At 39.0% G+C, this 13,188-nt stretch overlaps 1 protein-coding gene across 4 annotated transcripts; it reads right to left on the minus strand.

Annotated features, from left to right (window-relative positions):
* Positions 1-162: 162 nt before the first annotated feature.
* NEK4 (NIMA related kinase 4) lies at positions 163-13,134 on the minus strand. 4 transcript variants are annotated; one of them, XM_030283138.4, is made up of 16 exons: positions 12,967-13,134; positions 10,259-10,525; positions 9,078-9,275; positions 8,112-8,219; positions 7,297-7,451; positions 6,527-6,668; positions 5,251-5,676; positions 4,785-4,838; positions 4,426-4,566; positions 3,484-3,609; positions 3,106-3,169; positions 2,610-2,716; positions 2,412-2,500; positions 1,579-1,784; positions 1,320-1,453; positions 163-638 (listed from the first exon to the last, which is right to left on the minus strand). In XM_030283138.4, the coding sequence occupies exons 1-16, from the start codon at positions 13,021-13,023 to the stop codon at positions 546-548; spliced, it is 2,367 nt and encodes a 788-aa protein (XP_030138998.4). In that variant the 5' UTR covers positions 13,024-13,134; the 3' UTR covers positions 163-545. The 4 variants fall into 4 exon arrangements, with proteins under 4 accessions (XP_030138998.4, XP_012428342.5, XP_030138999.4 ...); XM_012572888.5 differs by having other exon boundaries at positions 12,931-13,134; XM_030283139.4 differs by having other exon boundaries at positions 10,259-10,412; positions 12,931-13,081.
* Between the last annotated feature and the right edge of the window lie 54 nt (positions 13,135-13,188).

Raw genomic sequence — 13,188 nt, forward strand, 5'->3', positions numbered from 1 at the left:
AGTTTCTCCTTACAAGCAGTACAGCTGCTCCCTTCAGCCCTTAGAATTGGCAATTTACACACCCTGAGGACCTCGAGTTCCACAAAAATTAGCAATTGTCCCTTCATGCTAAATTTTCACAACTATCTGAGGTAATAGATTATAGTTTATCACATCAGAGCCTTGGCAGAGATTTTGTTAGTGTATTTAGTATGGGACCATACCAAAAACCTTTTGGTATGACAAATTCAAACCAGAACATAATCTTTTTTGACACTCCTTAGTATACAAAACTTGGTATCGATCCCTATTTGCATCTATGGAAAGCAACTTTTTAAGAGAATAAAAACTAAACTAAAGAGAAACTCAGAAGTTTCTCTTCTGCACAAGTGATAGCCTGGTTCACATTTTAACATGAAAAATATTATTATAAACTCTTCATGTTTTCTGCAAGTTCACCTCCTTATTCCACCAAAGGAGATCAGTGGATGAACATGCTTTGTAGGCTGGTTCAGTCTATCAAAGGAGCTAGAAAACAGTTCTTTCCTCCAAGGAAAAGATTCTGGTCAGAGCTTCACATTTTCTTCGAGGAATTTGAGGTGCCGAGCCTTCGCACTGTAACTCCCGTACTTGTCTCCCATGTGCTCCCGCAACTGCAGCTGTTCACAGCACACACAGAACAAAACCCACAACATTTACTGGCACTGAAAAAAGCAGAAGCTACCAAAATATTAACAGAAAAATACCAAAGCACTCAGCTGAAAGAAGCATGTGAAGCTTGGCAGTGTGGATGAGAGAGAAGAAAAATGAACACTGTTGTTGTCTAAAAGCAAGAGACTTTCAAATCCCACCCAAAAATTTAAAATATAAGATCTTCACAGGTTACAAACCAAATACTGCCTGGGTAAGTGTAACCAAGCTTTGAATTAAAGGGGCTGGAGGTATTCCTTATTCAACTCTATTGGGGATTGATGTTAAATTATTTCTTATTTTGGACATAAAGGGCATGAGGCAAGTAATGTGAAGGCAAACATTTGAGAGACAGAAGAAATGATTACTGAAGAAAGAGCACAGAATAAGATTATTTGCATCCTTCACACCTTCCCAATGGTACAATCCTAAAGCTCTGATGGTTTCTGAAGAAGGTGCATTCGAACATAGTCTACATGTAGAATCAAACTTAAGTGTGAAAATTACAATATACTTAGGTCCTTGCCTGCCCATGACTACATAAAGACTTTCTGGAATCAAGGTTTACCCTATCTCAATAGGATAAAGAGCCTGCTAATTTATCTAGGTTTATAAAGAAATTAAACTATTTTATTATGGAAGACATTCACCTCTCTTCTCACTTCATCATCTTCTTCCATGATTCTGTACACCTTCTCAAGAAGTTTCACTCCCAATCCTTGCACCACATCAGATCTAAGGATTTCAACCATTCTCCTGATATTGTAAGGGACCAATGACATATCTATTAAAAATAAAATACAATGAAAAAATCAGTGCAGCAGTAATTACTTCCAGTACAATTTTCATATTCTGCAGAAGAATATGGAATAACTCTAAGTATTACCACAGAATCCCAGAGCAACAGACCTGAAGGAATCTCTTCCATTTTTAATTCCTCTGATTCATCAGGTGATTTTCCATGCAAAATCAAAGTATCTCGATACTTTCTATGAAGTTTAAACTCTGGGGCTGGGGTCGAGGTTACACAGCACTCAGAGTTCTCCTTGGAGTCCATTTTCAGTGTCCATGTCATCAGCTGCACCAAGTCATTCATTTCATTCACATTGCTTTTCCTAGGAGAGAAGGAAGAAATAATTCAGTCACTGTCATAATGCAACTTCCACCCTGCATTCCAAGGGCTTTCAATTAGTTTGTTGAGGTCCTAATAGAGTATTGCATGTTAAATTCCTTGTTGTGGTGCAGTTTTATCAATAGCAACATCAGTACTATTTCATTTAACAAAGGCTCAGAGCCCAGCAAAAGCCTCACAGTCCTACTGGCTATTGCTGACTCTGGTAATGCAACAAATTGCATCTTTTGAAAGCTGCTTATACTGACAAAAATCAGAGATAAATTCAGCCTCATTTACAGTGGAAAGGAACCACATTAGCACATTTTAACTTGTGCTTTTAATGCATCCTGACAGTAGATGTCCTCTGGTGCTGGAAGATTGGTTTCCTGGCAAGCTACAGTTCACAAAACCATTGTACACAATTCCATGGCCCAGAAAGTTCAGCATGGAAAGTGTACAGTCACAGAGAGACAATAATTCAATGGGGCTGTTTTCCTCTATGCATCACACACTTCTTCAATCACTCACTATGCAGAGATAGAAGTGTGAAAGCCTTTTTTTTTCCACTCCAAGTCAAGGTCCAGTATAGCAGTGAAAATTCTTGCACAGTATTAAACAAAACCCTTACTTCTCCTTGGAATCACCATCAGACTTGTCTGTAGAGCTTGTGGAAGAGCTTAGCTCATCATCAGACAGGCAATGGGGTTCTCTCTTTCTCTAAGGGAAGAGGGAGTAAATAACAAAAATTCTAACAGTTGAAAGTAATTCAGCAATATGGCATATATTACTGTTCCTACATGGAAGAAATACTTTTGACAAAGTTTACCTGAGAAATACTGGGATCTGATAAGGACTGAGGAACTCTAACACAATTTTCCACATGTGACTTTGCTTCAACTGCTGCACCATTTAATGACTGTCTCGCTGGAACCACTGCAAGGATGACATTTTGACAATATTTACAACTAATCTGTGTGTATTCTGAACTAGTTTCATGTTCATGCAAGAAAAAAAATCTATCACCTAGCAGAAGGCAGGCAGGGAGGGAAGTATTTTGCTAATAGAAAATATTGGAGCTTCTGTTTGAAAGTGAATATTGTACATTTCAAAGAGAAGTTGTCAACACAGAACACAATGAAAGTAACTAAAAAGCAGAAAAATACAGATATGTTAACAGAATTTTTTATTTAACACAGAACTAGCCCCTTACTGCACCATTCTGAAGATGGCAGTGAAGAACAGACAAGAAGTTATAATTTCTCAAAAAAAAAGTTATTAGCCTGTTTATACATAAACTGCTAACATATAAACATAAAAATTACCAGAGGGAAGCATCTCCCGAGACTGTTTGAGCCTCCTTCGTTCTCTTGCTGACAAGGGCCGCTCCTTCAAAGGAAGTTAATTTGATTTTAATTTGCAATCACCATTATGGCTTTTGTTTTCTAATCACCTATTAAGCAAAAAATCCATTTCAAGGGTTCAAGGAGAGGGAGCTGTTATTTAATGCTTAATTATTTATTACAAAACTGTCTTCAATGAGACTAATCTGAACTCTAGAAAAAGGGCTTCTGACCTCCAAGGCTCAGCAAGGCTCATTCCCCACTGAGCAGGGCTTCCAGGAAGCTCCTACACATTTCTTTACTCACTGTGCACACACTGCTCAGAAGGAATGAGACAAAAACACAGTGTTCATCACTAACCTTTGGAATGGCTGCTTGGCTGGGTTTGGCACTATCTGCAGGCTCAGGGTGCTCTGCACCCCTCTGGGCTGTCTTTGGGGTCACATCAGAAGGAACAGGTAGAGGCCGAGGAGAAACTGCTCTGAACTTGACAGAGAAGTGAGTGATAATTTTTATTTTTTTAAATTAAAAGTTTAAATACTAATCTAGAAGACATTCTTGCATGGTAAAGCTGGATGGCAGAGATTTTGAATTCTATTGTAAGCTTTTCACATCTCCCAGCTTGATCCTTCCTTCTTTCCATCTCCGCTTACATCTGTTTCCCTTCTTCCCATCTCTACATCTTATCCCCCCTCCTCCCAAACTATTTTTCAGGGAATGCTTTTGCAACAACTGTCCCCACTCCCAAATAGCAAAACCCAAAGAGAAAACCAGGTTATCAATGACCAATCACGCTTTTCTCTAGCCTTGTGCTTTTCCCCAAAGAAACCTCCCTGCTCTGTCTGGAAGAACTGACAGGAGCTCCATCCTGTGTGCATGCCAAGATTTTCTTCCTACAGTTTGCACTCAGAAGCTCAGGGCAGTCATTACACATCTGTTCTAAAGCACTACTAAGCCACTACCCACCACAAGTACCCTTATCCACAAAGGTACTGACTGACTTGTAGTTACAAACAGTGAGAAGTCCTGATGGAATTTCCTAGGAAACACTGCAACCCAGTAAAGGCACAGCCCATCTGGCACACCCACCTCATCCCTGAAGATACCGGGATTTTCAAAGATCTACTCAGGCTGCTTCTACCAGTCAACTTCAGTGATCTGCACTGAAGTCATACAGACACACATGAAAGAAGAACAGCATTAAAACACCCACCCTTTTTTAGAAAATAGGTCCCACGTTTAAAGAGGAAAAACACAGGAGTCTTAAAGGAGAGAGAAGAAGTATTTTTCAAGTATCTGCACCTTCTCTGAGCAGCTTTCAGCATGCTCTTTCTTCTGCTGCTGCTGCCATGGGAGCGAGGGTTCACTGACACAGCTTTGAGGCTGCTTGTGGAAGGTCATTTTTCCCTGAGCATCTCCTGAAGCTCCATTACTGACATCATCCTAATAAGTAAAAGCATTTTTAAAAAAATACAGACCTGTCATTTCAGATTAATACACAAACACACTTAAAAAAAAAATCAGAACAGGTCCCTTTACTATTTGGACTGCAACCACCTTAACATAGCACAGGTACAACCACAATAAATTCTTATTTGAGAGATAAAATACCTGCTGTACCAGCATCTTTAGGAACTAAACCTTCAAAGAAGGACACTTACTTGAATTACAACAGGAACAAAGGGTGCTAGCAGCTTTTCAGTAGAATCCAAGCTCTACAACAAATAATGATTTCTCATTAAAAATCTCATGGTAGACCAAAATGAAGTGAAAAGACAATCACCACCAATTAGCCCCTTGATCCAAATCAAGATTATTCAGGCCTATTTACAACATAGAACAAAAGTTACAAAATTATTCTTACTCTCTCTGTTCACAGCTGGGAATGCAAGTTTTTCTCCCTGTAAAAACAGAATTCCAATCATCTAGATAGATGCAATCCCAAAACTACTTTACCATATTGCCTTTGCAAATCTGAACCCAAGGCTCCTAACTACTTAAGAATCTCAATTGCATCAGCAACATCCTACTTTGACAGAAAAACACATGCAGCAGCTCTCTAAATTGCAAGAGCTGGCTACTGATTAATAGATTTAAATCTATTTCAAATAAGCATATATGCATTACCAGCTCAGTTTGCTTTTGGTCTTTTGATACAGGCTGCAGGAGTTTCAAAGTGTCATCCACATCTTCTACAGAATCAACAGAAGATGGCTTTGATTCAACACTTTCAGCTTTAACAGCCTGTTTTGCTCTTTGCTGTCGTCCATCTTCCTTAATTGGTGGGTTATTAGATGTTATTTTAGAATGGCCTGGAACATGTAAATGCTTTGCTTTATTATTCTCTGGAATACTCTCACTGCCACACTTGTCACTTCCATGCTTCATCCTTTCAGACAGGGAGACATCAATGTTCACTCCACTGACTGTAGCTATGGAGTCTCCCAAGCTGTTCAGATCATTTTTGTTTGGTTTTCTTTCCAACTCAACAGCTGGTTTCTCCAAGGGATGAAATTTGCTGGCTTTACATTTGCTGATGCAATCTTCTTCATCCTAGGATTAAAACAAAAAAAGTCATTATCTTTTGCATTTTACACACATATGAAAGAATTCTCTAAGCACTAAGGAAAAATCAAGAACACACCAGAGCAAAAAGGTGTAAAGCAAACTGAAAGGAAATTATAATCAATAACAGATTAGGAGCCTCAAAAAAGATAAAATCCACATTTTTAAAGAGATACAGATTTGCAAATGACCTATTTCAGGTACTGATTTATATACATGAGTACACCTACTTTTCACCAGGACCATGAAAGCAAAGTTGTACTCACTTGGCTTTTCCCTAAGGGAGGAACAAGCACCAAGAGTTTTTAGGATGTGCTCTATCACATATATTCAGTATTTCAACATTGAAAGCTCAAACCCAGAACAGAAAACTTATTATAGAAAACAAAAAACATGCACAAGATTAACCATTACAAGAGGTTTGTTGTAACTACTGGAAAGAATTTCAACAATAAACAATTTTGGTTAGGACTATAATTAGTTTTTAAATATGTTTTTGATTGGAAAAAAACTATTACCACTTGTCACGAAATATTTGAAAAATTATTTGACCCCAATTACTTCAAGAGTAACTTACATAAAACCAGGAGTTGTTTAGTTAACATCTTACAGATCTTGCAATTAGCTTCACTGATCCATAGGTGTTTAATTACTGCCAGTCTTATCTAAAAACATTTATTTCCCTAATATGAATTTTACACATTTCTGGGATTCAGATCTAATGTTCTCAGGTATGCTCAAGACACTTGTTCTAAAACTGAGGTTTTTATCTAGAAAAAGCAAGAGGGATTTGGGTTTTGTTAGCTTTTTTTAAAGATAAAAACCCCTCATATCTTACAACTTTGTATTTTCTAGCTTGCTCAGAGGAGTGGTTTTGGTGTGTAACATTCCTGCTGTGAGATTCATTCTTTGCTGAGACGACAGAACAAGGGTCTTTAGGTTTAGAATCCACTGTTTTCTTGTGATTTCTAGCAGCTTTCCTGTAAAGAAAATGAAAGTTGCTCATTCAGTCACCATCAACAAGGTCTTAAAATACTTCTTTTGATTATCCTATTTAAAAAAAACCCAACTCCACTAAAGAGCTTTCATACAAAGAGTATCAGATACTGGCATTTTTCAACAGACTGCACAACAACCTCATTTTCAAATCTAGTAAAGGAGCTTAAAAACTCAATTCAGACTCTGCCAGCAATATACACTTGTTCTGCACAGCACCAAGGTCAGTTCTATCTGGAAGCAGTAAAACAACTGACTAAACCTGACAAAGAGAAATAATTACATCAAAAGTGTACATCAAAAGAAACTTGATTTTTCAACTCCCACATGATAAATGGCCTCAAGAACCATATGGAAAGGTGTGTGTTTTCTACCAATTCTGTATTTTTAAGCACTACAGAGTTTGATTCTGCATTTGCAGAAAAAAAGTATTTTCCGCTCTAATTCCCTCATATTTCCCAAAGAATTCACAGAAACTGATGTTCATATGCTTTGTAGCTGCACATAACAAAACTGATTTTATCCTGCTACAAAACCCAGGAAAAGCTGTAAAAAAAGGACAACAATAACATGAATATTTTGCACAGTTTCACTCAAATGAAAATGTCTTACGCCTTTGTGGCTTCCAAAAACAAAGAAATCTGTTGTTTGATATACGGCTGTCGCAAGATGCTTTTCACACTCGGTCTCTCCTCAGGTTTTTTACTGAGCATAGTTTGTATTATTTCTACCAGCTGTGGGCTGTAATCCTTTGGCATGGGTGGCAGCTGTGAAAGGAAAGGGAAGTCTGATATTATTTTATATATTCATCAACAGGGGCTACTTCTAGAACATTTATGTGTGATCATTATGGTCAGCTACATAAAAAATACATATAAAAACCAGACCATTGTTCAAATGCTGAAAGTTGCCCAATTGCCTAATGTTAAACAAAATACTGAAATTCCAAGTGTGTGGCTACGAACTGTTCCTAATTTTATTAACACAAACAGTGAAAGTTCTGTATAAAGGCTTAAAAAATTATATTAAATAAATCCATATTCACGTCATTATATGCCAAAGCAAGAAGACACTTAAATAAGTAAATTTTACATAACAGGAAAATGGCATGACACGGTAATTTAGTTTTTATGTAATGTTTATGCAAAACCAGAAGCAAATTAAGACAGCCATCTCAGAACTTTGAAAATTAATCAGTATATTCATTAAATGAAGAGGTAACAAGAAACTCTAGCTATATCCACAAAGGAATAACTCTCTTAGTCTGGTATCACATCATCCGCCACCACAGAGCAACAGTCTTACATATGATGGTGTACATTACATGTAAGTACTTTCAACTCCATTCAGCATTTCTGATTAGCAAATATAATCTCAATTTCTAGATAGAAAATCCAAGCCATATATAAAATTTGAGGAGCTTTTACCTTCCCTTCAATAATTCGATAAGCCAAGGAGTTCATGTCCTTGGCATTGAAGGCATGTTTCAGTGTAGCCATCTCATAAACACAGCAGCCCAAGGCCCAAACATCAGACTGAAAAAAGAGGAAGAGAAAATGTTTTGGAATGTCTTATTAGTTGCACAGGTTTTATCTTTGGACTTAGTTACCTGCTTTGAAACAGGTTTTTAATGACAGCAAGCTAATTAAGCCCAAATTCATTGCGAACTTCTGGCTTCAGCCTCACTCTTCTATTTTTAATTTTGATCAAGTCAACTATTTCCTTAAAAATATCCCAATTTTTTTCAAAAGAAAGTGAAGAAATTAGCTATCACTGGGGAAAGAGTTGCTTGTTTCCTTTTTTAGTATAATACCCATCCTAACTGTAAATGAAAAATCTTGATTTTTCATTGGAAGAAGTTTCTCCTCAGTTCTTGCTCATTACAGACATTCATATTTATGGTGTGTTCACAGCAAGAGCTAAACATGTTTGCTTTGTTCTGTTATATTTTAAATTTACAGTAACACTGCTTATTCCTCTCATTAAAATTTCCTTTACCTTTTTTTTTAAATTTATTTTTTAATGCTGCTGTTATTTCTAATCCAACTTTTGAGTGTAAAACTTCCTGTCTGGTATACAATAAATTCAGAAAGTGCATCTCTCTAACATAGGCTGATATTTCTGTTCCCATTCTCTGTTTCTCCAGCTGTGAGAGGTACAGGCAGCCTGAACACCTTGGCTGTGGTAACTTAGCACATGCTATGAATTCCTAAACACAGTTCCAGAACCAAGCATTCCCACAAATCTCTCTCCTATTTTTTTGTTTGGTCTTTGGGAAGATTAAAAAGACTTGGAAGCAATAAGAAACCAAAATCCACAGGTAAGATTGTAATGATCTGAGACAAATAAAATAAGGCTCCTAAGAAAAGAGAAATTATACTGTCATACTGTACCTTGTAGTTGTAGGGTTTGTTAGAAAAGAGTTCAGGGCTCATATAGTACGGGGTGCCTATGAGAGTACTGGCCATGTCATACTGGTTTTCCAACACTCTGGCTATTCCCAGGTCTCCCACTTTGATTATATTTGTTCGTGTCAGGAAAATATTCTGAGTTTTAAGATCTCTGTGCAGAATGTGCTTTTCATGTAAATACTAGGGGGAAAAAATAATATAAATACGGTTAATTAACTCCTAATTGGTTGTTTTATGCTGAAAAGTAGAATTTCATTACACAAGTCAAAGAAAGAAAACACAAAAGTGGAAGAAACACAGAAATCCCTCTCAAGGTCAGGAGTGACCTGCTAAGACACTATTGGTGAAATAACATTAAAAGTGACTGATACAGGCAGGGGCCAAAATCTGGCACTGCTTTAACCAAATCTCTGTAAATCAGCAGAAAAGAGGAAATATAAACGTAAAATTAAGACTGTAACTCACTTTCTGCTGCTTTCATTTCTTGACAATCTTAGTCCAAAAACATTTCAGAGGAAATTATGTGAGGTTTGTGTAAACAGTGTAGCAAAGTAGTCATAACAAAAACCAAGCAGTACCCATAATTACTGTATTTTTGACCACAATAGCCAACCTCAAGGTAGAATTTTCTGTCCAATTTCTTTTTCTTTAACGTTAACATCTATATCTAGTCTTTATTGCTGTAACAATTGCCTTTAAAGTTTGATAAGCTCCAATTACAAATTTAAAAGAGTAGGATAAGGCTTAATAGAAATGTTGCATTAATAGTCTAAATTTACCATTAAAAACAGCAATAAAAAGACTAAACACAAAATTATTCTGAAAGAATATGTGGTTTTTTTCCCAAAAAAATTACATTTTGTAAATTTAATGTAAACTTTCAAAGGAGAGAAGCATTTCAGACAAGAGGTGCAAACACCCCAAAGGCAGCCACTGTCTACTGTGCTACAGAGGTGAGGACATAAAACATGTCAGCAATTTCTTACTTAAAATAGTTGATTTGACTGCAATGATCCATTTTTAATGTACTAATAACCACTGTAATTAGATGCTAACCGAGCCAAACAGGAATCCAAAGGCTGCAGCTTAGCTGGATTTTTTAAATACATAAAAAGTCAAATTAAGTTCATATCTGAAGGTGACAAAACTACACTTCATTGTACCTGCAGTGCCATGGCAATCTGGACAAACCACTCCACCACCTGATTCTCAGGCAAGAGTTTTCCCTTCAGCTCCTTGAGCTTGTGGTAGAGGTCTCCTCCCTCACAGAAGCCCATCACAATGTAGAGGTGGCCATCGTCCCCCTGCCAGGACTCTCTGTAGGTGACAATGTTGGGGTGTCTCAGCTGGGACAGCAGCTGTGCCTCCTGCTCTGCTGCTCTCCTCTCGCGGCTGGAAGCACTTCTAAGGTTTAACTTTTTGATGACATACTGTAAAATACAAGGCAAGGTGTATGGAAAGAGATGAAACTGACTCTGCAGAAGCCCTAGGGAATTCCCCAGACTTAAAGGAAAAGCATTATTTGAAATCTCTGATTAATCTACATGGAGGCTGCATTTTGGATGAAAGTTATGCAGAATTTTTTCTCTTCTACCCTTACACCATAAAAATGAAACAGGTGTGTTCGATTCATCCACCTGAATACAACTCTGCTCAGGAATTTTGTGGTGTTTTGCTTTCTTCTGAATAGTGTTCACATTTCTCTTTTTCTCCCCACTCATTTAAAATGTGTGTCTGTCATTCATCTTTTAAGCCTGAAGTACCTGTTTGTGCACCACAGTTACTATCAAAAAGGCCACATCAATAGTAAACGTGAATATATATAAAGTGTGCAGTCATGTGCAAACAAATTATAAAAGTCATCTGAAAGAGACAAAAGCTCTTATATTAATTCCTAAATTTCTTTTATTCTTTATTAAGATGGGTCAAGAATTTCTCAAAGCTCCATACAAAAGTTTTCTACTTCCTTAATATGTACTACATTGAATGTAATTCTAAGAAATTTCAGGTTTCAACAAAAACATTCATGAAGCTGAAAATGAGATGATAAGATCCATAGAACACTTTCATCACCCACAACTCCAATATTTAGGTCTGATCTGGCCCTATCCTGAAGATAATTTTGTAGGACATCACTTTAGGGCATCAGCTTTCCACAAAACAATCATGTCATGGTTATGCTTGAACCTGCTCTTACTGGAGAGGTTGTAAATAAAAACTTTTAAAATATTTTTACTTACTGAATTTTAGCATCCTTAGAGATGGATCAGTGTCGGCTCTCCAGACTGCACCTAATAATTAGCCCAGCACATTTAATTACTGCTGAGATGCCCCTATATACCAAGAGAACCAATTACCCAGAAAATCCACAGCACCTCATGACTTTGTATTTCAGAAGCCTTCTGGATATAACCTGTGATGTTGCAAAACTTCCAAAAGGAATAGCACAAAGCTAATTGTGTACAGTATCACTTAACTTCAAAATAAAATAGAAGTGCTGCAACTACTGTGGTCTGTGTGACAAGTCAACTACAACTCCATCTTTGGGCATGGAAGTAATTTATAAAAAATCGTTTATGGAAAGCTTATATCAGCATCTTTTAGAAAATACTCGGCAAAATGCAAAAAGCACATATATTAGTCTTACTTTAAACTTGGCATTGATTATATTTAGTTTAATGAGCATGCTTTCCTGGCAAGATTCTCTACTGAAGTCTATTGCAGTGCTCTTCCACCTTATTTGATACCAAATTGTGTATGAATTCCATTTTGTTTTGTTTTGAACACTTTAAGCTACTTGACCTTCTCCACAAAAATCCAGCATTCAATTAACAGCAAATACGCTTAAATAAGACACTGTTTCTTTCACAGAACATGTGGCACTGTGCCAAAGCCACAACAAAAAATCCTGATCATCGTGCTACAAAAGAAAGTTTGTAAAAGTTGGCAGAAGATAAAACACAGTAAACCACTCCCAATATTTATAATGCAACTACAAACGGGAAGCAAGGCTCTTGCTAGCGTTAATGACCAGCAGCACCACAATGAAATCCAAGGACCTGAATCCCAGTGAAAGTGACCTCAATGCACTGTTTACTTTTAGGATGAGGTGAGGTTATAAACTCTTTGAGGGCATTGCACTGTGCACGTGGTGATGGCCTGGAGGGAACAAGTCATGGGCCACAGGGATCCACCTCGACATTCCAAGCAGGGAACTGTCCCCATCCGGGAAGGACACACCGTCTGATCCCTGCTGGGCACAGACCTCCTCCCATCATCTCCCGCCCATAACTCACACTGCAGGTTCCTGTGGCACTGCCCTCTGGATGTCTGCCCTCTCACATTCCCTATCAAACACCTTGCTTTGGCCAGACTACACAGATTAGTTCAGTTTTCCAACAAAAATGCTTGTGCTTCTGCTCTGACACAACCAAAACCTTCCCAGGAAGAGTCTTCTTCACACCTTTAATAAAAGTTCTTATAGACAAGGGAAGATAACAGAAACAGCAGCTCGGGTGGCTGCTGCCACACCCCAATACCTGGTGATGGTCACAGCCCCACCCTGACACCGGGTGATGGTCACAGCCCCACCCTGACAGCGGGTGATGGTCACACCCCACCCTGACAGCGGGTGATGGTCACAGCCCCACTTGACACCAGGCCGTAGTCACACCTGCACCCCGACACGGTGCCACGTCCCTGGCCGTGCCCAAGGTGGGTGAGGGCCAGCAGCCACAGCCGAAGCAGAAGACGCGGCACTCCCCGCCCAGCCCCAGGCCGGGCATTGCCCTCAGGCCGAGCCGTGCCCGTGCCCCACGGCCCAGCCCCTCGCTACCTGCTTGCGGTCCTGGCGGTGCCGCGCCAGGCTCACCTCCCCGTAGCTGCCCTTGCCCACCGGCCGCAGGAAGCTGTAGGCAGCCAGGGGCATCCTCCCGCCGCCGGGCCCGGGCAGCGCCCGCTGCCATAGAGATGCCCGGGGCGGCCGCGGCCATGCAGCGCCCGGCGCGCAGCTTTCCGGCGCGGGAGCGGCGCCGCGGCGGCCATTTTGGAAGCGGGCGCGGCGGCCATGTTGAGAGCGGGCAGCGCGGCGGCC

The sequence above is a fragment of the Taeniopygia guttata genome, chromosome 12 (assembly GCF_048771995.1).
Source record: "Taeniopygia guttata chromosome 12, bTaeGut7.mat, whole genome shotgun sequence".
NCBI lineage: Eukaryota > Metazoa > Chordata > Aves > Passeriformes > Estrildidae > Taeniopygia > Taeniopygia guttata.